The 23521-nt window shown below is 40.6% G+C and overlaps 1 protein-coding gene across 5 annotated transcripts in view; it reads left to right on the forward strand.

Annotated features, from left to right (window-relative positions):
* The first annotated feature begins 11037 nt into the window (after positions 1 to 11037).
* SUSD1 (sushi domain containing 1) overlaps positions 11038 to 23521 on the forward strand; it is a 50552-nt gene continuing 38068 nt past the window's right edge. For 4 of the 5 annotated variants that reach the window (XM_067316484.1, XM_067316487.1, XM_067316486.1 and 1 more), the window contains exons 1-6: positions 11038 to 11104; positions 13229 to 13360; positions 14576 to 14731; positions 15411 to 15563; positions 16892 to 17068; positions 21336 to 21515. In XM_067316484.1, coding sequence (XP_067172585.1) covers positions 11038 to 11104; positions 13229 to 13360; positions 14576 to 14731; positions 15411 to 15563; positions 16892 to 17068; positions 21336 to 21515 — 865 coding nt within the window. The remainder of the gene's footprint in view (positions 11105 to 13228; positions 13361 to 14575; positions 14732 to 15410; positions 15564 to 16891; positions 17069 to 21335; positions 21516 to 23521) is intronic. The other variant, XM_067316485.1, reaches the window with a different exon arrangement.

Genomic DNA, 23521 nt, shown 5'->3' on the forward strand with positions numbered 1-23521 from the left:
TGAATTTGCCAACAGATAATAGGATCTCATATATTGTGGACTGGTCCCAAAGGATTATTTTACAGCTCCAGCAACCCTTTTACAGAGATGAAATAAGATAACCTATGTTTAATTAAAAAGAAAAAAAACCCAACTCCTTGTATTTTCCTAAGTGGGCTCAGACATTTGGCATTGTGTTCTTCCAAGCGTGACAGGTGAGTACAAGCATGTCTGAAAGAAAGATTAAAATCACGTGTTAGAATACATGGGTGGGAGGAAACAAGGGAGGCTGGAGCAGAGAGCAAAAGAGATCTCTCAAAGTATAGGGAAGTGGATCCTTGCAGAGACTGTTTCCAGGCCAATGCCTTTGCTGTTGACCATAACCTCAGCTTGGATGCTGCAGAAACTGAAATACATTAAAATATCCACTAAGATTAGGAATTTTTTTCTTTTTAAGGGTAGTGATTTCACTACCTTAAATGACTGAGGCCCCTCATCCAACCCCTGTACAGGTCTTTGTGTCGAAGAGTTTACACATTTAAGCAAATTTTCTTTTTGGTATTCAAGAGTTAATCTACACTTTTTCTGAAAAGTTTGATCTGTTTGACAAGTGTCATTTGATCTAAAATGGCTTTCATAAACTCAGAGTTCTTGGACCCAGTCGCAAAAATAGATCTAGAGTTGTAATTTCCTTCAGTCCGAAGTCTACACTGATTATATATAACATAGACTAGAGTCGGACTTCCCACAGTACAGAACTTGATTCTTTTTGTGTCTGGAAAATGAAATAATTAGCTAATAGGAAGAACATCTGCCTCATGAGACAGACGATCAGAATCAGTATGTATCCACAGAGCTTTGAGAAGGAGAATATTAGTTGCTCAATACTGTAAGTGCTTTTGGGAGGAGGGCAGTATCTTAGTCTCAAGTCAGCAATCATTCATACTCCTTACTATTTGCTGCTTAGTCTTAAGTTAGTTTACCACGGTAATACTTCTGGATCTTATTTTTTGTTTGCAATCTGCTTCAAGTATGCCTAGTATTTATACTTGATTGAAGTTTATCTGAGAGAGCTTTTATTACAAATAAGTGTCACTGCTCCCCAGTTTGATGAGAAAAAAAAATGGTGAGAAAATTGATTTGGTTGAAAAGTAAAGGCATGTCTTCTATGGTACCTGACCCTTTTTCTCAAAGATTTCATTGGTCTGTCAAACACTTTTTGCAGCTATGGTTTGACTGGTTCCCATGCGTGCGCACATTACTTATAGGATGAGGAGTCTATAATAGTTTTTATTGAGTTTTTTTTCTTTTTTTTTTCCAGGGCACATCTCAGTCTGAAAAGCAACATGATTCCATGTTTGAAAACTTTCTAAACAGGGGACTGACTCAAGGATATCAGATAATGCTGTAGGCTTGCAACTCTCTGGTTGTATACAGTTTCTGTTCCTACCTTGCACACACCTAGAAAGTGTTTTACTAACACTATTGGGTTAGTAAAGATCACTGCCTCTAGAAATTAAAAATGGACATTTTTAAAAATACATTCTTGCTACAAAACCTGACTTTTAAGGCTATCTCAAAAGTTAAAGAAATTAGAATAATTCTTACCAAAGAATAGAAGATCTTACCACAGAAAAAAAGTACGTCACTAGCTGATTTCTCAGTATTTTTAACTGATTTTTTCCTTCCCTCTTATCTCCAACTCTCTCCCATGGCCAGGCTGCTGAAGCAGTTTGATTTTCAGTAGCCACAACGCAATGCATTCAGCAAAATATCACTCCTGTATATGCAGAATTTGACTTATGTGGTCAAGAAATTTGGAAACATCTTGTAAATTGTATAACTAAGGTTCCTCATTTATAAAGCTGTGGCATATCTTTTTCCTTCGTGTGTATGTGTGTGTTCATTTTCAATGTGACTGTATAGCTCAGAAATTCTCTCTTGATGAGGCTCTGTCTTGTCAAAAGCATAGAGTCTTGCTGTTTGCATTGTTCCCTTATGCATTTCAACAGTCTGATGCTCTTGCTCAGAGCTTTCATTGGTCTGTCAGATACTGGACTGGTAAAAATTTTGATTGGAGACCTATTTGAGTTTTAGTCATCTTCAGGTCTGTTGACAAATTAGTGTCTTTCCTTCCTACAGTAAGCAGTAATGTATTATCTAATTTAGTTCTTAAGTTTGAGCTCCTCCCAGGATAAGATCTTCTACTGTTAATTCAGCAATCATCATTTTCACGTGGAGATCAAAGTCAATCTGCAGCACCATGCTTATTGATGCTAAGACTTTTTATGGCAGGAATGTCTTTTTCTGCTTTGGGCTGACAGTATTGGTTACAGCCTGCCTGTCACAAGATGGCCTGGCTTGATTTCACCCCTGATTTCAGGGGGATTTTACCTATGTTTGTACCTACAGGACGGTTCCTAAAGAATTTATGGGAACTCTTTACGGAGCCCTGTATTCAGCACTCAGCACAGGACCATGACTGCTCGTGTAAATTGTTTTCTTTGAGGAAGATGTTCAATGACTGTGTAACCTTAGCTTTTGCTATTATACAAGTTGCTTGTTACTTTGAGGTGCTTAGATTATCCCAACTTTATATTATGGGAAAAACACATTTTTTAGATAGAAAGGATGAGTTTATAAAACTTAGTCTCTATTTTGATGCATGATTCTGATGCTTTTAATTAAGGCCCCCAAAAAATATCTTCACAGTCATTATTGCCATCCATCAGCAGGAAAATAAAAAAGATAAAGCAATAAATTATTTCTAGAAAGTCTGACAAAACCATCAGATGTTAGCAACAACGTGCTGTCTTGCCTGCAATATCTCAGTCACTTAATGTCTCATGTCATTTAACAGAAAAATTGTTTCTATGCAACCAAACTGCAAAGTCATTAGCAATGGGCTTTATTGAGTAAGATGCTGAATGCATCTTGAGAAATACTGCTGAATAATCTTGATTTTCTTCCTTTTCAATGTCCAGGATCTAATTTCAGTAACTGCTAAACTTAAATACCTACCTTCTCAACTATCCTGCCAGTGATGTGACTCTATCTTCAGCCTAACTTTAAAACACTCCCTTGTTTTGTTCTGGGAGACTGGAAGGAAGTCTAAAATCACTTACCTGGATCTAAATACTATGTTAATGCACACAGTGCTGTTATTATTAAGACAATTATAAATTGGGATTTTTGATTTATATAACTGTATACTGCTATAAACACACTAGTTATACATTAAATGAATTTGAACAAAAAAATGTACGTAGCATGAAAAAATAGTCTAGCGCAGGAGTAATGATCATTTAGTTCCTACAGACTTAGATTATTTAAATCTCAGGTTCTTCCAATGTCTTTTGCGTTCTCCCCAAGAATGCAAAACGGACATCAAGTGCAGAGTAGCTCATTAACAGAGATGTATAGTAGCCACATGTTACCTACATCCATTTTTTTTTTGTGGAGAGAGAGCTCTATTAGTGGTATGAAAGTCTGGAAGAACTGTGCTGGTTCTGACAGGCTCTGTCACTGCCACAATGGGTGGCAGTATCTCCGCTTTCAGGGCTTGGGCCAGTGAAACTTCTGTTAAGTGACAAGTTTGAAGCATCTAGCTATCTACAGCTTGTGATTCAGGAACCGTCATGTGCTGTTAGATGGACCCCACTCCTCCAAAGCAGATTTCTTCTCTTTGGGGGGTTTTGTTTTGTTGTTTGTTTGTTTGCTTGTATAACTTTTTTTAGATAAGGCTTATATTTTTGTAAGGACTCTTCTTGCCTGCCAATGTAAAGGTTATAACTGACAGTGGTTGTAAGGCCCTAAGACAAAAACTGATTTCTTGCTCAGATTCTGCTATGGAATTTTTGTGTGTTTGAACATGTTTAATTAGTGTCAGTTTTCCTCTTTGTATACTACTACTGGAGTCTTGAGGTTTTGGGAGAAGTACTGTATGTGATAAAGACCAATCGCTATGATTCTTCTGCAACTCTAAAGTATATTTTCCTTATATGGTCAGCAAAGTAGTCTTAAGAATGGTAGCTGTTTGATGTGTCATATGTTTGTTCACAGCCTTGTCCAGGTTACTTTGGGGGGGATATTCTAAAATGCATCTTAGCCATGAATTCCTTGGAATGATAAGCTACAAGTTTAAAACATCTCAAAAGATTGTGATATCATGTCTTGAATATTTATTTTAGGTACAAGTGTTTATGTACAGTTGTCTTTAGAATCATCAGTGCAGAAGGGCTTAGACTTAGTATAAGCAAGAGTTGAGCATTTTGAGTTAAAAAAGTGCTTAGAAGAAAGCCTGGATTTCCAAGGTTTGGAAGAATTGCTTGTTGAGAAAGTCTGTGCTGGATGAATCTATAATTCAGAGACCAGTAGAAAAACACTTCTAATGTGCTGTATTTCCTTTTCTTGGTAACCTACAATGAAGCACTCAGGTTGTCATAAAGGGACAGATTTTTCTACAAATAAATAATAATAATAATAAAAGACTATAAAGACAGAGTAGGTTATTTCTACTTTCCTGATTTCCAAGATGTAGTTATTCTTCCTTAGGCACAAAATCAAGTTAATACTGCCCATCTATCTTTTCATGCTTCTAATAAGCACACATCTCTAAGCTTCTTTTTGCTAGCAATGCTTTGTTTAGTTAACCATTTTCCACCATGCACTGATGATCATGGTAAAGTGCAATAGCTTCCACATTTTTTTCTTCTATTCAACTACATTGACTGCTTTTGTATTGTACCATTCCTCACAGGGAGGACCTCACATAAAGTGATACAAAGAAACTGCCTTTTGTGGTCTTGTCCTCTCACTTGGTTTACTAGCATTTTCAGAAACTTGAGAAGCTGCCATCTATGATGATTCCCTTATTCCCCTTTAGCTTTTCCCCCCCAAAAAACAAGTAGAACTTTGCCTTGGTAGATAGAATTCTGCAGGAAAAAGGAGGTTCCCCTCTTTTAGATACACTTTTCATGAAGGTCTGAGGTTCTAGTTCATTCTCCCTGTTTCCTAGCTGTTGTGCCATCTACAATGAGACTTTTCTGCCTAAATTTTCAGATTAAAGCAGGATGATTAAAGAACAGTTTCACTTTGGCAATATCTTCATATTTTAATCCTAAACAATACTTTTAAGAAATCTCTCTGAAAGCCAACAAGTACTTTCATCAAACATTTGTGGTTTTGTGATTTGACAAGCCTATGTCCCAAAGCCTGTACGTACAAAAATGCATTTTCACACAGACTCTTCATCAGAGATATATAGTGATCTCCCTAGTTTTGGGTCTACAGAAAATGCGATGATTAAGTGATCTGGTTGTGTGTGTCCTCTTTAGGACCTTTTAAAATGCTAACAAACTTCCCCAAAATACTTTATTTTGCTTTTATGGAGAAGTTTCCATCCTCCTTAAGCATATCATTGATCCCTAATTTTTATGTAGGTCATGCTGACTAACACAGACCCTGCCTGTTCTTGGTGGGAAGAAGCAGGTAGTACAGAAAATCTCTGTAAAGGTCAATGATTTTGTCATTCAGCTACTGTATTTTTGTGGTGCAATAACAAGTGTTCAGTACTAGAGAGAATTCAACCTCTAATTGCCATGGCAAATGGTCTCTTATTGCCACTCAATTTTGGGATAGCCGCATTACCAATAGACTTGAAGAGTCTTATGGGAATATTGTAAACTATTTGAAGATAAATAGGGCTGTCAGCTTTGCAATTAATATCAGAAGAAAACTAGGTGACCTTTTCTTTCCCTAGAAATGTCAGTCTTGTATCTTTATTACAATTTATGACAATGTATGAATGTCATCACCCAGAGTCTCCTTCTTTTCTGATTGCCAGTCAATATAGAAATAATAAAGTTACACTTAATTGAATTTTGAAAGACTGAACAGCAGAGCTTGTGTTTTTTTGTAACCAAACAAAAGCAATCTCCCTTTGTATGCCAAAAATGAATACGTAACGTTGTGAATCTGAGGCTCCAACTCATCCTGTTGGCTTTGTTTTGCCTGAGTCTGAAAAACACAATAATTTGGGGTGCTTTCTAATTGAGATGACAAATGTTTCTTCAAGCTGGATAAACAGCAGATGAAAGCTGACTCATTTATAAAACAACCGGGAGAGAGAAGGTCAACGTATTTACTATGCAAGGTTTAGTTATTAGATTTCCCCCCCTTGCTTTCCCACTGTGAACTGCTGATGCAAATATGAAACAGACAAAATACAGTTAGTCTGTAAGAAAAGGAACAGCAGTGGGAAAATCCTCAGGTGCCTGGATACCTTAAAAAGAGCTGTTTGGTTTACAGTCTTTAGTCAAAGTTTGGATTGCCCTTTTCATAAGACCTGCTTATGGGATTTTTGCTCTTCATAGATAATATAGTTTGACATGTCCTCTTTCCTGTCTAATGATTACACTTCTAGAGAGATCTTGCCCCAAAACATAGCAAAGCTAATGGTAAGAGAGAAGTTAAAAGGAATGGGATTTGGTTTTCCTCCTGTACCTATCAAATTTTCACTAACTGCTGCCTTGGCTATAACTTGTTAGCAAGTTTTGTACAGCTGCCATAGTAAAGGCAGCACCCCTGCAGAAGAGCTCCAGGTGGCTGACAAAGCAGGAAGCATTAAGCCTGTTGTGGATAACGTGTATCTGTCCAAGTCATTGAATGAGTGCTGTGATGGTATTAACAGTAAACTACATGCAGTAGGTAAATGTGGTTTTGACCATTTTTTTTCTCTTCTGATTTTAGCAGATATTCTAGGACCGGAAAGAAAAAGATGTCTGTACTTCTACCTGAAGATGAAGAAATCACAACACTATATTTCTTTTTATAGTGTGTGAAAGGGGTGCTGTTTTAAGGGGTGCTTTGTTCTTTATTTTTCCTTCCTTGTCCTCTGCCTCTCCTCTTAACTGTTACCCTCAGTCAGCGTAGCCCCCAAATAAAGACTCAGCCTGTATATACAGCGTGGAGCATCTGAGGCAGTGGCTAGTCAGCAGCCTTCTCACATGATATTCCAAGACCCAAAAATATTATGGTGATGCTTCATAAATTGATTGAAGCTAACTCTTTCTTTCTTTGCTTTCAGCTTAAAAATTGGGGCAAAATTCAGTGACATCAAAGCTTTCCTCAGAAGAGTTTACACTCCATCATTTTAGACCCACTTTTACAGTATTAAGCCTCAAAACCCCTAGGCAGGAATACTATCCCAGTTTCACAACTCAGTGGGAAGTGAGAGCCAAGAGAGACAGAAAGGGGTTATCTTATCCAAGGTCACAGTGAGTTTGTGGAAAAGCTCAGTTTGGGCTCCTACTCCTCTCCTAAAACCCGCAGATAGTAACCCTTTTGCTCTGTGGAAATGCTTTTCAGATTAACAGCAACTGTCAGCAGGCTTATCGCCTAGCATGTTTGCTCTGTGAGATATATACAGCACGCTGTGATGTCTGTTTTATCCAAGGCCTGTCCTCTGGGGAAATGTTACAGAAGCATTCAATAGGAAATTAGGTTTAACCAAATATGTTCAGGTATATCTCACTCTAAATCTTTTGCAGAGATCCCATTTGTTTACTTTTTTTAAATCTCAATTTCATTTTTTAGGACTTGAGACAGGGGCATAGATAATGGCATAAAATTGCACTTGAGAGCAGAGACATACATGCTGCAAACAACTTCAGTGGTAATATTTCCTTTGCAGCAAAATTTATGACAAGAGAATACCTTTTCTCTGCACAATATTTAGTGAAGCACCTTGATTAGAAGCTGAAGAGGGTCAGCCAAGTTTTCGGTTGTTATTTATGCTTCAACATCTGCTATTGCTTATTCTGGAATCTAAATGGATAACCAGAAACCAATTATTAATCTCATTCATTTGAAATAGACAAGAGAGGCAGAATTTAGAGTGTGTGTGTGTGTGTGCGTGTGTGTGTGCGTGCGTGAGAGAGAGAGAGACAGAGAGAGACAGAGAAAGAGCCTTCCATCAATTTAGGTTACTCTCGTCTTTGCCAGCTGGAAAGAAGTACTTGATAGCAGGCTGTTAGAGAATGCAACCGTGTTATGAATAGCACGGTGATCTGTTCACAAGGATGAATCACATTTACTCAGTCTGGCTGAAGATGTTTTCCATGTTCTAAAAATCTGTTTGCTGAAAGAGCCATTAATATCTAATATTTTGTCTTCCTATGTCAGAAGAAGTAGTGTAATCTATGCCAAACATCCTTCCAAAAAGAATGATTTAGATAGCATAGTGACATTCACTGTCTGCAAAGGAGATGGAAAAATACAGATGGCTGAGATGTTTAATCCTGCTTGCCTTTTTGATTTTCAATTATCTCCATTTAGACAGCTGCAAGGAAAAGCTGCACAGGAAACTTCCAAGTGTCTCTGGATGAATTCAATTACTTTGACCATCACAACCGTTTTCTTATCACAAAGAGAAATGGAAGCAAGCAGTGGTACTGATGCCTTCTGGGTAGCGAAATTTAATGCTATTAAGGACAAGGGAAAACATTGTAATTACAAATTGGGTTCTTTAAGTTTGACAATAAAAAGATAAAATCCTTATCCTGTCCAGAACAGAAAATCTATGTGGATATTTTCCCATATTTTCATTTAATAGATTTATATGAAATAAGCTGCATTTGCTTAAGCTGTAAAGATGTTGGGACTCTGTCCTGTCTCATCCTCCTGAGTCCTTCTCTTCCTCAATAAAGCAGCTCAGGACTGCAGCTGGTGACCATGCAGCACAAGCGATCTCTGCCCCCTTTTGCTGTCTGATTGTAACTTGGGCCCAGGTCATGGAGGCTGCTGTGGCAAACTGGACAAGGACTTCACATCTTAGCTAGAAATTAAGATGGACCTTGGGTTACCATTTTCAGATGACAAAGAGAGCTAAATACTGGAATAAATTACTTGGGGAGGCTATGATCACTAACATCACTGATGTTTTAAAGAACAAGTTAGACAAGTACCTGTCAGGAGTCATTTATGCAGGACTGATCCTGTCTTAGAGCAGAAAAATGGATTACATGCCCTCTCAAGGTCCTTTTGAGCCTTATTTCCAATGACTGTGCTTTGAATTTAGATATGTAATCAACATATGTGTAATTTAAAGCCACCTTTGTATGTACTTAGATTATTCAGTATTGAAGTATGTCTTAAACAGCAACTAATCATTATGCAAGGATTTCTGTTCCAGTCTAGGCCCTGTATTTTCTTAAACTAATACATCTCCTTGTAACTTTCTTCAGAGTATGTTTATATCACATCTCTCTACTTGTTCTCTTTATAAACATAATGACACACTCACATTTTCTCAGGTTTCCTGCCAAAAATATTTTTTCTGCTTAGTGCATAAGGTGCTTACAATTTCACTTCCACAGTAGCTCCTGCTACTTTTTACGAGAGAAAAAGCAGAAACTGCTCTGATTAGTGGGTTTGCATCCTAGCAGGCTGCTAAGGGAGAGAAAAATATTATTTGGAAATCATTTTTCATCAGTTATACAGAACAGCTCATTTGGATCTTTTTTTTTACAGTGATAAACTACTTCGCACCATTGAGACTACTTGCCACCACTGAACTTAAGATAGAAATATGTAGTACCTAAGTCTTTAGCATGCTGTCATAGGAGTAGGTTCACTTACATGGTAACTGGGCCTGCACTGCATGAGAATCTAGTCACTTTGCGTCCTAGCTGAGATGAGTAAGTATAGCAGAAGCTGGTTACAAGTGCATACATGCTTAAGTACACAGGACAGTAATTAAAAAACACTGGAACAGATCAGCATGTATAGCTAGAAACAAATCAGTGAACCAGATAGCTCTATGAAATGGGATTTTGTTCGCATTCAGCCTTTGTTGTTATAATAACTGCTTGTAAAGACACAACAGTGACAGATCAGGTTATGTCACTTAAACTCAACCATGACAGTGGACTTGACAATGTTAATATTAAATGGCATTGAGTAAAGCCAGTCTAGAACATGAACAGCTCCTTCATGAAGCTCATTAGAGCATATTGAGACACCTAAGTCTCTCTTTATGTTAGTCTTCTCCTTGACACTTCTATTTTAGTAGTAATTTTTGAGCAGCCACATTTTTAACAAAAGCAAGTTTATGCTACTTTTCAAAATTCAGGCTCACAGACAAATGAACCACAAGCTTTAGGAGAATTAACAGACTCTTCTATAGCAGAAAACCCTTCAGGCAGCCTCGTGGGTATTGATTAAAAACAAAATTTTGACATTGTGCGGTACTCCAGGGAAGGCCGAAGGAGAAAAGCTACTTAATTTCAAGTACATATATGGTTCGTGGTGTTTGGCTATATGATTTCTTTAGCTGCATATAGCCACTTTGGCAAAACTTGCAGTCCCTTTTTAGCAGAGCCAGTTAGCGGATACCCCGCAAAGCAGGCGTTTGCCTCGTGTTAGAGGGGCATGAGCTGAGCCCGCGCGCTTCCTCCAGGCATCTCCGGCCACGGCCGTTTTGCCAACAGCGACCGGAGACGGCGGGGGCAAGAGGGCCCGTCCACGTGAAGAGAGGCGCCACTTCCCAAGCGCTGTTTTCCCCCCTTTCCCAGCAGTCGCAAACACCCTCTCCCCGTGCTCCGGCTGAGGCCAGGCCGCCGACCGCCCTTATCAGCGCTGCCAGCCGCCCGGCCCGGGCAGCGGCAGCGTCCTGGGGAAGGAAGCGGTTGTGCCGGCGCGGGCAGAGAGAAGGAAAGCAAGCAGAAAGCGCGTTTTGTGGGTCGGGGCTTCTCGGCGGAGGGAGGAAAGGGCCCGGAGGGGCCGCGAGGGCGGAGAGGCAGGCGGGAGGGCCGGGGCGGCGAGGCGAGGCGAGGCGAGGCGAGGCGAGAGGGGGCCGAGGCCGAGGGCGGGCAGGCGGCGGCGATAAGGCGGTTGCGGGCGGGGCGGGCGCCCCCTGCCTCCCCTCCCCCCCCCCGCCTGCCTGCGGCCGCAGGCGCTGGGGCAGCGCGACGCCCTGGCCCCCGGCGCGGCCCCCCGCCCTGCCCCGGCCGCCCTGGCTGCCGCCCGCGGGGAGGATGCGGCGGCGGCGGCGGCGACATGAGCGCGGGGGGCGCCCGGGGGCCGCTGCTGCTGCTGGCGCTGCTCTGCGCCGGGCAGCCGCGGGGTAAGTGCGGGCCGCGGGCCCGGGCGGCGCCCGCTCCCCTGCATGCCTGCCTCCCTGCCTCCCTCTCTCTCTCCCTGCCTGCCTCCCTCCCCGCCTCCCTGCCTCCCTCCCCACCTCCCTGCCTGCCTGCCTGCCTCCCTGCCTGCCCCCCTGCCCCCTGCCTCCCCACCCGTGCCCAGGTGCCAGCCCAGCAGGCCCCATGTTGGGCCGGTGGCCGCCGAGGCACCTGCAGGAGCGGCCAGGACTCCCAGCCTGGCAGGGCCCGCGCAACGGAGCGGGACGGGGATGGGGTGGTGGCAAGGGGCACCCTGTGCCCTTCGGGTGGCCCCCACATGCTTTGGGTTGCCTCTGTCCCCCTGGGGTTGCCCCTGCTCCCGCTGGTTTGCTCCCACACAGTTTGGGTGGCCCCTGTGCCCCTCTTTGGGCTGCCTCCGCTCCCTCTGGATCGTCCCTCTCCCTTTGGGTTGCCCACACACCATTTGGGTTGCCCACACACCATTTGGTTGCGCCTGTGCCCCCACACCGTTTGGGTTGCCCCCCTGCTCCCCCTGGGGTTGCCCCCCACCCTTTGGGCTGTCCCGCGCACTCGGTTGGTGTTGGTGTGCTGGCCCGTGCCGCTTTCTCGCCCTCCGTGGGAATTGCGTATCGCTTCTCATGGCGTTCACGAGATCTGGTCGATAGGGTTGAAATCGTTGAGATGACTTTTGTGCAGCTGCGAGAATTTGGGCGTTAGCAAGTGGAAATAAGTCACAAAACATCATCTGCGATAGTAGGGGGACATGCACGGTTTTATATCCTGTAGCGGCAATCTGGGGCAGGCGCTCCCAATTCTTATCAGAAGATTGAAGTATCATGAGCTACTTCTTACTATGGCTGTTTTTAATTTAATTTTCTAGTCCGTGTTGACTACCACTTCATGCTAATAGGTTTCTGTTTTCTGTTCTCCTTGGGGAGCACGCACAAAAAAAGTTTGTAAATGCATAGCGAATTAGTAGGAATATATGATGCTTCCTGTGTGTCTTAAACTCAGAAATGCACTGGGAGTAAAAAATAAAATACTGTGCACCTGGAAAGGCTTTTTTTTTTTTTTTTTTTTTGGCAATCTGATAAATTTGTGTGTGTAAAAAAGCTGCCTAGAGTCTTCAGCTGCCCTCTTCTTCAAGTCGTGTTTACATATTTCAAAACAGTGTACAGACACGTGAAGAAAACCTTGTAAGGGCTATTATGTACACAATAAGATTTGTATTTAATAAGAACTGTACCATCCTTATCAGTCTATGTGTCTTGGAAAAATAAAAAATTCCATTCTTGTTATGTCTAGCACCTTGAGACATAATCAGCTAGTGCAGGATTAAGTAGTTATTTTTAAAAAATGTAAAAAGGGTGTAAGCATACACGTGCTTTGTCTATTCAAGCTGTCCATTCTGAGGTTTATCATTGGAAAGCTGTTGCATGTGTAAAGATAATGAAAAGAGCTTACGAAAAACAGAGAGAAATTCACAAAATACGCCAAAAGTATGATTACAAATAAGGGAATGAGTTCATATTTAATTCTAGTTTCATATACATTTGTCATACTTTCAAATTATAATAAATTAGGTTGTGTGTCATATGCTCCTCTACTACTGCTAAGATAAATTCATTTTAAAAACAGCTTTATTACAAGCCATTTTCATCCTGGCAGCATTCTCAACATCATTTTTGTGAATAGCTTTTATACTAAATGGTTACATATTGAGCACGTAAGATACAAATTGACCAAGGGAAAGAAAGTGCGTATGGAGAAAAGATTAATAATATTGGGTAGCTATTTATTATATAGGTCATGTATGCCTTGCCAACTGCTGTCATGAAAAGCTGGTTTATTTGTTATCAAATAATAGGTGGATGGAGAAAACTGCCCAGTGTAGTTATTTTCCTTAATCCTTTCTTCTTTCTCTCTGTTTTCTAAGTTTAGTCCTTGAGTACTATGGCTGTGGTTTTCCTTCTGGTTTGAAAATGAGGTGGGAGGAGGTGTGATTTTATTCTTTGGGTTTAATCTGAATTTTACCTCCACTCTAAGCTCTGTGCTAGTTCCTTATACCAGACCAATTTTTTTAAAGTAATTGTGTCCTTGTGTTAAAGCAGTTGTGAAGAGATCAGTTCCAGATGTCTGTGCTACTTGCCACATTCATGCTACTTGTCATCAAATAGAAGGAAAAAGCGTCTGTATTTGTAACTATGGATTTGTGGGGAATGGAAGAACACATTGTCAAGGTAGGCTACCTCTTTGTACAATGGCAAGAAACTGTACATTCCTAAAATGTCTTCTCTTGGGTAATATCACTGAGTTACACAAAACAGAATAAGAGCTTTGTCATTTCCTGACAGTATTTCCAAAACCTAGAATACGTATGGATTGCTTTTCATTTCTTTTAATGGCTAGCTGGGGGCCGTACTTTACTTGTATTTAGTGTAAGTATTGTTTTGTACTTAGTTGTTTAAGTATTTTATTCAATTTCTATCGTATAATGAAAGACTGTAAATTCATTTTGTCTTAGAGAATGTAAGGCTTTATCAAATGTTTGCTTTCAAAATATAATGTATTGGAGTGGCTTGTTTTATTTTTTTATTCCATCTTAAAAAAATTTTCTTACATATGATAGGGTTCACTTTATTGTTCTTTTTTACCTATGCATTGTTGAACTGAGAACTACACAATAAAACTAACAATTAAACTTAGCTGTCTTCACTATTTTTTCCAGATTACTGAGTAATTTAAAATTAGTGTCAGAAATTGAAAGTCTGTTCTTAATAACAGTGTGCATGTTTACACAGATTTGTCACATGCAAATAGATATTTGTTATATGAAAAGTATTGTTCAGCATTGTTGTTTATTGTAGCTGTCTTTTTAATACTGTCTTATACATGACAGATCAATGTGTGAGTCAAAGGATGAAGTCAAATGCTATGTCTAAGTGGATGTAATAGCTTACCCCTGCTTAAAGGGGAAGGGCCCCCGCCTCTGATCTCTTCCTCTTCATCTCTTCTCCTCCCTTCCACAAGCTCTGGCACTCACTGAACCCTGCCCAGAGCTCAGTAATCATCTCATTTTTATGGGCAAAGGCAAGTTAGGTGGTTTGCCAGGTTAATTCCCTGTCAGTTGAGCAAGCTGAATAAGACAAGCACAAGCTCCATCAAGTGCTACGGCCAGGGCACACTGGAAGGAGGAGCAGTAGAGGGGAGCGGGTCCTTCCGATTTCAACAGCTCTTAGAGCAGCCCAAGCTGTGTCATGAAGCACTGTTCACAGTCTCATCCAGGGACAACAACCTCTATTGGTCTAAATGCTCCAGCTTTCAAGCAGTGTTTACGGCCCAAATAACTTAGGGAAACAAACGGTAACGGGAAGTCTTGTTACTCAAGAATGAGTGAGGAGGAGAGGGTATTTTACATTTTTAATCTCTCTGATGTGTTTTGAATATGCTGACAGACAAAGACGAATGCCAGATTGGAGCCACCAAGATCTGCGGGAACCATACCCTGTGTCATAACACACATGGAAGTTTTTACTGCGTTTGCCTTGATGGATATCGTGCCTCTAACAACAACAAGACGTTTATTCCCAATGATGGAACGAACTGTACAGGTAGATGTCACGAGGAGTCTTGACAGCCAGGAATCCAGAACTTCATTTTCTACTGCACCAGTATTTTTCTGGTTACTGTAGAATTTTCTTTCCAAAACTGTATCACAGCAGTTTCTGCTGTATGCTGCAAACATTTGTTTGACATCTAAGTTCTAACAACTGTGAATTAGTTCCATTTTTTAATTCTTTGCTCTTTTATTATGAATTATTGCTTGAATGTAACTTTGTAGCAACAGTCTTTGCAGTAAAAGAAACTAGATTAAGAAAATAAGATTATACTTCTTTTTTCCCCTTGAATGTCATATTTGTGTTCAGTGTGGATATTAGTTCCTTGTCACAATAATTAACTGTTTGTGACTGATTACAATATTTGCAGAGGTGGGATTTTTTTTATGGGATGGTTATAGCAGGAAATAAATTGGAAACTATTTGTCAGGTGAAACAGAAACCAATTTGAAAAGATAGGTACAAAATTCTAAGAATCTCATTCTTCCAGGTGGTTGAACATTGGGTAATGATAACCTCCTTTATTTCCCAGAAGAGCCATCAGGAGCTATACAGAACCATTCAGGCAATCCTTTGTGCATTTTAAGCTGGAGTCCTACATTAACTAATAAAAAGAAAGAAAAAAAAAAAGAAATCTGTTAAAAAATGCATACATTTTGCTCTGAATTTCTAGATATAGATGAATGTGAAGAATCTGGGCTGTGTGGTCACAATGCAAGATGTGTGAATACTGAAGGAAGCTACAAGTGTTACTGCATTGATGGTTATAAATTGGAAAATGGAGAGCAATCTTTTCATCCAGATGGGAACATGGTTTCGTGCAAAGGTGAGAGCCTTTGGATGCTGTTCATGTTGGCTAATAAAATCAGATCTATTGTGATACAGTGGTGCTTGCTCTGACCTAAGTTTGCAAAGCAAAAGTCCTCTGTGTGGACTTTACTTGCTGTATGATTACTCTTTTCTTCTCATGTTCAACATGTTGCAATGATGTCTGGATGGTAGGATCAACACAGGATGTGATTGCTACAGGATCGCAACAGTGGTTTGAGTGTGCAGCATCAGAGAAGTTTAATATGCCGTGAAGGTGATATAATTAGTTTCTGAGAAGAGAGGAAATATGCCCTATTTCACTTGCATAAATAATTATACTGCTTCAAGGGAAGGGAAGAAGGGATAAATAGCTAGTGAGAGAGATCAAGTGAATAAAACAGGCCTGGGGGAGAGGAATAATAAAATAATAATTTAGCCATTTGTTACTGTGCCACCTGCATGAATCAACTGCTCTGTTTATCTTGCCATAAAAAGGAATAAATCTGAATTTGAAATGATTCCTCTTTTCCTCCTCTCCTATTTCTCCAGCATAAGTTTTCGCAGATGCAGAGTGCTAGCAGTGCAGGCTGTAGCTGTCAGCGTGCTCAGTGGACCCACGCCTCCCAGGTGGGAGGAGCTGCTTGGGTTAAACCCATCTCTCTCAATGCCAGATCACTGCAAGAGTTGTCAGTAAAGCTCACTGCCTCCGGTTTTATCAGTTTTTCCAGCTAGAGTGCGCTGCTCCGTTTTGCCAGGGTTGTCAGTACCCTGCCTATCTTACTGACTGCCCCCCTCCACACACTGCGGGAAAGCAGCATATCTGTGCTGAGGAGGCCACCGGTGGAGCCTGACAAGTGAGCCCTGTCCTGTAGCTGGCTGGGAGGAGCGCAGCATTTGTAGGCGACCTGGTTCAGTGAGCTGAAGGAATTGAGGGGCAGACGGTTTGATTTCAGCTTAGCTGCAGCGCTCCACCTTTCCTGCGCACAGGGAAATAGAGCTGCGCACTAGGGCCTGAAATTTTCCTCTGGTGTTGAAGGAAAATTCAGGCATTGCTGTAACAAAACCAGGACATCCAAGGCACCATCACATTCCGGTGTCATGTTTTTGGTGTTGTGAATTGCTACAGCTGAATGGTAATGAAGATGATAAAGACGTGGGCTCATTTGTTGCATCTCTGTGTTCATGAGACTGTGGCCAAGGCAAGTGTTTGGCTTCCCTCAGAGTCACGCAGATAGACATATTTTGTGATGTGACTGTCCAGTCCAGCTCTTCTTAAAGTGGTTATGTGTTCTGTTTTTTGTACCATGAAATCTGTACTTTAAACCCAGGCTTTTCTCTTTGCAGAAATCAGATGTGGCTCCCCTCCTGAGATGAAGCATGGCTACACTGTAGGGAACTACAGCTTGGTACCAGGAAGCGTGGTTCGTTATGAATGTGAAGAAGGATTTTACAGCGAAGAGGGAGAGTTTTCCATTTGCACTGCAAATGAAACTTGGGAACCTGCCACTTTAAGCTGTAAAGGTGAAAGGAGTTTCTGTATTTTTAAACCTTTCTTAAATTCTTCATTAAGGGGGTTTATGCATGGGGAAAAATGCATGGTGCAAGGAGGTGCAGGAGGATCAGGTTATGGATCACTTAAACAAACTGGACACACAGAACTGGCCCTGATGAGATACACCCACAAGTGCAGAGGGAACTGGCCAGCGTCACTGCAAGGCCACTGTCAGTCATCTTTGAAAGGTCATGGAGAACAGGAGAGGTGCCTGAAGACTGGAAGAAAGCCAGTGTCACCCCAGTCTTCAAAAAGGGCAAGAAGGAGGACCCAGGGAACTCCAGGCCAGTCAGCCTCACCTCCATCCCTGGAAAGGTGATGGAGCAGCTCATCCTGGAGGCCATCTCCAAGCATGTGGAGGACAAGAAGGTGATCAGGAGTAGTCAGCATGGCTTCACCAAGGGGAAATCATGCTTAACCAATCTGATAGCCTTCTGTGATGGAATGACTGGCTGGGTAGATGAGGGGAGAGCAGTGGGTGTTGTCTCCCTTGACTTCAGCAAGGCTTTTGACACTGTCTCCCATAACATCCTCATAGACAAGCTCAGGAAGTGCGGGTTAGATGAGCAGACAGTGAGGTGGATTGAGAACTGGCTGAAAGGCAGAGCTCAGAGAGTTGTGATCAGTGGCACAGAGTCTAGTTGGAGGCCTGTAGCTAGCGGTGTCCCCCAGGGGTCAGTACTGGGTCCAGCCCTGTTCAACTTACTCATCAGTGACCTGGATGAAGGGACAGAGTGCACCCTCAGCAAGTTTGCTGATGATACCAAACTGGGAGGAACAGCTGCTACACCAGAGGGCTGTGCTGCCATTCAGAGAGACCTGGACAGGCTGGAGAGGTGGGCGGAGAGGAACCTCATGAAGTTCAACAAAGGGAAGTGCCAAGTCCTTCACCTAGGGAGGAATAACCCCATGCCCCAGTAGAGGCTGGGGGCTGACCTGCTGGAAAGCAGCTCTGCAGAGAAGGACCTGGGAGTGCTGGTGGACAACAACTTGACTGTGAGCCAGCAATGTGCCCTTGTGGCCAAGAAGGCCAGTGGTATCCTGGGGTGCATGAGGAAGAGTGTTGCCAGCAGGTGGAGGGAGGTGATCCTCCCCCTCTCCTCAGCCCTGGTGAGGCCACATCTGGAGTACTGCGTCCAGTTCTGGGCTTCCCAGAACAAGAGAGACATGGAGCTACTGGAGCAAGTCTAATGGACTACTAAGGTGATTAAGGGACTGGAGCGTCTGTCATATGAAGAAAGGCTGAGATAGCTGGGACTGTGTAGCCTGGAGAAGAGAAGGCTGAGTGGGGAATCTTATCAATGTGGATAGCTATCTGAAGGGCAGGTATAAAGAGCTTGGGGCCAGACTCTTTTCAGTGGTGCTAGGACGACAGGCAGTGGGCACAAATGGAAACACAGGAATTTCCGTCTGAACGTAAGGAAAAACTTTTTTACAGTGAGGGTAACTGAGCACTGGATCATGTTGTCCAGAGAGGTGGTGGAGTCTCCATCCTTGGAGATATTCAAAAGCTGTCTGGACAAGGTCCTGGGCAACAGGCTCTAGGAGACTCTGCTTGAGCAGGGGGGCTTGGACTAGATGATCTTTAAAGGTCCCTTCCAACCTCAACTGTTCTGTGATTCTCTGAAGTGTGTTTGCGAAAGAAAGTAGGCCAGTTCCTCAATTCAAAGGTATTTCTACAAGTTCTGGCTATTTAAAAAAAAAAAAAGAATAAAATGACAGGTTATTCTATGTATTAATGTTTTGCAGATATTTCTAATTTGAAGCTGCTTCAGAGTAACATGCCCTTCAGTACATGAACAATGAATTACCATTTTCTGTCAGGATTTTTTTACAAAACTCTGAGCAGGAACAGGTTTATTTTCTAGTAAATATGTAATAAAATTATGCCACCTCTTGTTCCTAGAATGTCATTTTGGATGCTGGTCCTTTCATTTCTACAAGCAGAGCAATGTGTTCTTGTGTCTGTGAGCTGAGGCTTAGCAAACATTAAATTTCTGAAGTATTTCATGAGAAACACTGAAATATATGACATTATAGGAAAAGACACAGTTTTTCTGGAGCATGTGAGGTTTTTTCCTAAGGTTGACTGCAGTTGCAAAAGAGGCATCATACCGCTCTTCATTGCTAGATAGCCTTCCTGATTTTAACATAATGAAATGCTTTCAGAAGATCTCTGAATACTTCTTGTAAGCATCATTAAAACTTCCACTTGCTTTGGTATTGTAATTACCCATTCTGCAGTATTTTGTGTTCCTGTGAATAGTTAGAAAATCTATATGTTAGTTAAATGACAAAAAATGCTAGTTAACATAAGCTACAATGTATATAACAACAATACAGGGAAGAGGAAGATTGTAGTCCTGAAAATAATGTGTTAATGAAGAGAATCCTTCCCTCAAAATACGAAAAATATTCTTTATTTCTAGTTCTTTCTTGTTTTGTTTTGTTTTTTTGACAGTGGATAGATACCGTGTGTGTGTGTGTGTGTGTGTGTGTGTGTGAGTAAAAATTAGAATAAGGGTGCTAAAGCAAGTGTGGCTGGAAAAGGTGAAGTATTAAACATCACCAGCAAATTCTTAAGGAAGGGACCAGACAATTTACTATGAAATTACTGGCAGTAGTTATTTATAAATAATAAAATACAGTGACATGGAAAGTAAGGCAATTGCAATAACACTTTTCTCCTCAAAATAAATAAAACAAAATGAATTTCAAAACAAAAAGAAAATGCCCAAAGCCTCAAGAGGTCCACTAAAGAAAGCTTGTGGAAGGCACCCCTTGTGAATTCTCAGTATAGTTTTTTAAGTAATATTTTTAGTGAAGTTTTGGCATATGATTTTTTAATTTCCACAATCAAACAATAGGTCAGACTGGAGTTTTGAGCATACCTCTGGTGATTAATTGGAATAAAGCAACTCAAACCCCAAAAAACAGCTCATGAGGTTGAAATGACAAACTGTTTCCTCTTTTATTGCAAGTTGCTTTTCCTGGATTTCAGTAAAGATTTCTTCTCTTTCTGTAAAACCAGCAAGTCTGAGTAGCCATATCTTCTTAACATTAGGAAGGGAGTTTTTAAAAAATTCTTTAAAATCTCACAATTTCCCTGACGATTATTTTGACTAATCTAGGAATTTCTCCTGGCCAAGTGTAATTCCTTCTCATTCAGGAAAATCAAGAATGCTTTCAAATTAGAATTTGTGTTACTTCCTATGGTAATTTAGAAATTTATTTTATTAATGATTTTATTTATGATGAAACTGACAGATCAAATAAGGTTATGTTTGGTAGGGTATTTGACCTAACATCAAGGTACTGTGAGTGGAACAGGTCCCCTTTTTTCTGATTTAAGTATATGAATGTGGTTGTAGTGTGCCTTCAAAGAATACAGCTTTCCTTGAATGTTAATGAGCAGAATTGTCTTGAGCCAAAATCTCGCATAGTTAGTTCTCTGGGAAGAGGCGATGTATGTGGAGAGTTGTAGTTAAATTGTTGAATGTGGGGGGTTTTTTTGTTTTTTTTTTTTTATCATGCTATTATGAAAGCAGGTAGGTAGATGCTTACTCTAAAAAATGTACATCCTGTCAAACAGACTGTTTTTTGTACTACTACACTTATTTTGCAAATTCTGATTTAGCCTGAAGGCTTTTTGTGTATAAAACAACTTAGTTATTACAGCATGTTTTGAAAAGCATGTAGATTCTTGCTTTAAGAGGAAGGGTTTGTGTTACATGTTGCAACATCTTTTATGGTTTTGCATTTATCTGGTCCCTATGCTTTTTTTTTTTTTTTTTTTTTTAAGTTTGATCTCCTGAAGTTAGTTTCTGCTTGTCCGTCTGCTTCTGTCTGACCCTTTCTCTCCCTAAAAGCTTTAGAACCAACTGGCCTTTAAACACTTTAATCGTGTTTGTAAAAGAAGGAGAATCTTGATTGAAACCTGGGACATTTTGAGTATATTAACAAACTAGCTGGTTTGACATGAATTTAGCATACCATAGTGAGGAAAAGGCAGGCAGAACTTACTGTGTTTGGATCTGACCATAGTTCTGGACTAGCCAGAGCACTCTGTCAATCCCACGATGGGAGAGGATACATGGGAGAATTTGATTACCACAGGAGATGGTTAATTGATAATGATGAAAAAAATAGTTTCATGGGAGAGCAACCTTCCTTCCTTCCTTCCTTCCTTTTGTTGTTTGAATAACAATTTATTTTCCTCTTTCTTCCCCTGTGTAGGTGTGGATTGTGGAGTTCCACCCTCTATCATAAATGCACATCCAGCATCTTTGAGTGGAACCACATATGGAAGTGAAGTTATTTACAATTGTGTTCATGGTTACCTTATTGCAAGTGGCAATCAGACTGCAGTTTGCAATGCCAAAGGACAATGGGATGGTACTGATTTGGTGTGCAAAGGTAAATCACATCTGCCTTCAGATTTATTTAGCATAGGTGTTGTTTCAGGCATCACTATAAATAGCAGTCATGCAGTTTATAAGCTGGAGACACCCTCTTTGGGCATTCAGTTTATGCAGTCTTCTGGCATAGGAACTCACAAAACAAAAGCCGTAAACTAAACAGTTTTTTATATCCGTTGCTAATGAAGTTGCAGCAGATTCTTAAATGTTAACAGATTCTAGCGATGAAAGGCTACGTCTTCAGCATTTTTTGCATATGAGGCTTTGGGATTTCCATGAGATGGAAGTCCAACCTAAATCGCTGCTTTCTTCTAGCCCAACGCCTACTCTGTGGCTGAAGCCACTACTTAGAAATTGAGCCGTTGTTACTAGGTAACCTTCCCTTGAAATTCCCATATTCAGACTGTTGCTAGTTACTCACATTGATTACTCAAGCAAGCTCTTATTATTTGACACGAATCATAAATCCCTTTTGTTTTTATAATTTGGAAGAATGTAGCCTAACTAGTTCTTTGTTAAGAAGAAACACAAAAACACATAAAAAGAGAATTATATTTTACCTAACAGAATTTCCAGTGGGTTGTTACTCTGAATTCATATTATTAATTAATGTGACCTGAGTCCTTAATCAGCTTTTACATTGGCACAACTTCACTTTTCCATTCCCTGGAGGATTAGTATCTCATCAGCTTGATTCAACAAGGTCAAGCCTTCTGTTCCTTGGTATCAAATTTAGTAATTTTTTGAATGCACTTCGTCAATGTTTCAACCAACCTCTACTTTTAGAAATAAAGGGCTTGCTTAGTTACACAGGAACATAATTCAGCATTTCTGTTTTTTGGTCTTTGATATATTGAAAGGCTGAGGGCAGATAGCTGGAGTTAAGGAGTAGTAATTTTTGTATGCCAGCAAATATTATCCTTCTATAAGTTAAATATATTCTTTGCATGTAAATTTGTTATTCTAAAGAGAAGCTTTTTCTATGTGCTATATGTATATACATGCATGCATACTGATGTTTGAAAAGAAAGGTAATCATTATAGTAGATGTGTTTCCATTGCAAAGTATATGATTAAGTTTTCCTTTAAAGGTGTTATTGTAAATTATAAAATTATGATTCTACATGCTTTATTTTTTACTTCTTTATTTTACTTTTTTTCTGAATGGAATCTCAGAATCATTTAAGATCATTCATTGAACACTTTTAAAAAACACTTCTTTTCTGCATATAAGCTTTAGTGAAGGTAAGGTTCGAATTCTTACATTTTTAGCTTCCTATAAGTGAAGCAATGCAGAAGCTTTAACTGGAGTGTAAGATTCACTGTGGATTTGAGAGGGAATTTTAACCCAAAATATCTTTCAGTTGATTAGATCTTCTCTCTTAATTCTTTCAGTTCCCTAATTTTATTGTGAAGCCCCTGAAAACAACCAAGTAAATGAATAAATTTCAAAGTACATTACCCCAGCTTTCTAATTATGTCTGCTGCAGCCTGAATAACCAATCAGTTCCCCTCCCAGAAGTGCTCTTTCTCCTTGTCTGAAGCAGCTCCTCCTTCTTTCAAAGCTTAAATTAAACCTAGCGGTGATAGAATACAACCCTCTTGATGCTGTTCTTCCATGTCACTCCTTGGACCATGTATCATTTTTCAGATGTTTCTGTGCGTGAAAGTATTATATGAATTGGAGTGCAAAATCCCTCCCCTGTTATCTGGCATAGAGTAATTTCCTATGCCGTTGTCTTGAGTTTCATGCACACTTTCTTCAGGTGGGCTGCTTCATGGGTTGTAGGGAGGAGAAACTGCCTGCATCTCCCTATCTGAAGGTTCCCTAAATGTGGGGAATCTCTCACTCTCCAGAAAGCTGACTGAAAGTTTCTACAGATTCAGTCCATGTCAGGGAGATGGTGGCTGGCCTCAGTGCCTAGAGGATGACTGTCAACTTTTGTAGGTCAGCCACAAGACTGTGCTAAGCTACATCTCCTGGGGAGATGCTCTGGCCTCTGT

This window comes from Apteryx mantelli, chromosome Z (assembly GCF_036417845.1).
Source record: "Apteryx mantelli isolate bAptMan1 chromosome Z, bAptMan1.hap1, whole genome shotgun sequence".
Lineage (NCBI taxonomy): Eukaryota > Metazoa > Chordata > Aves > Apterygiformes > Apterygidae > Apteryx > Apteryx mantelli.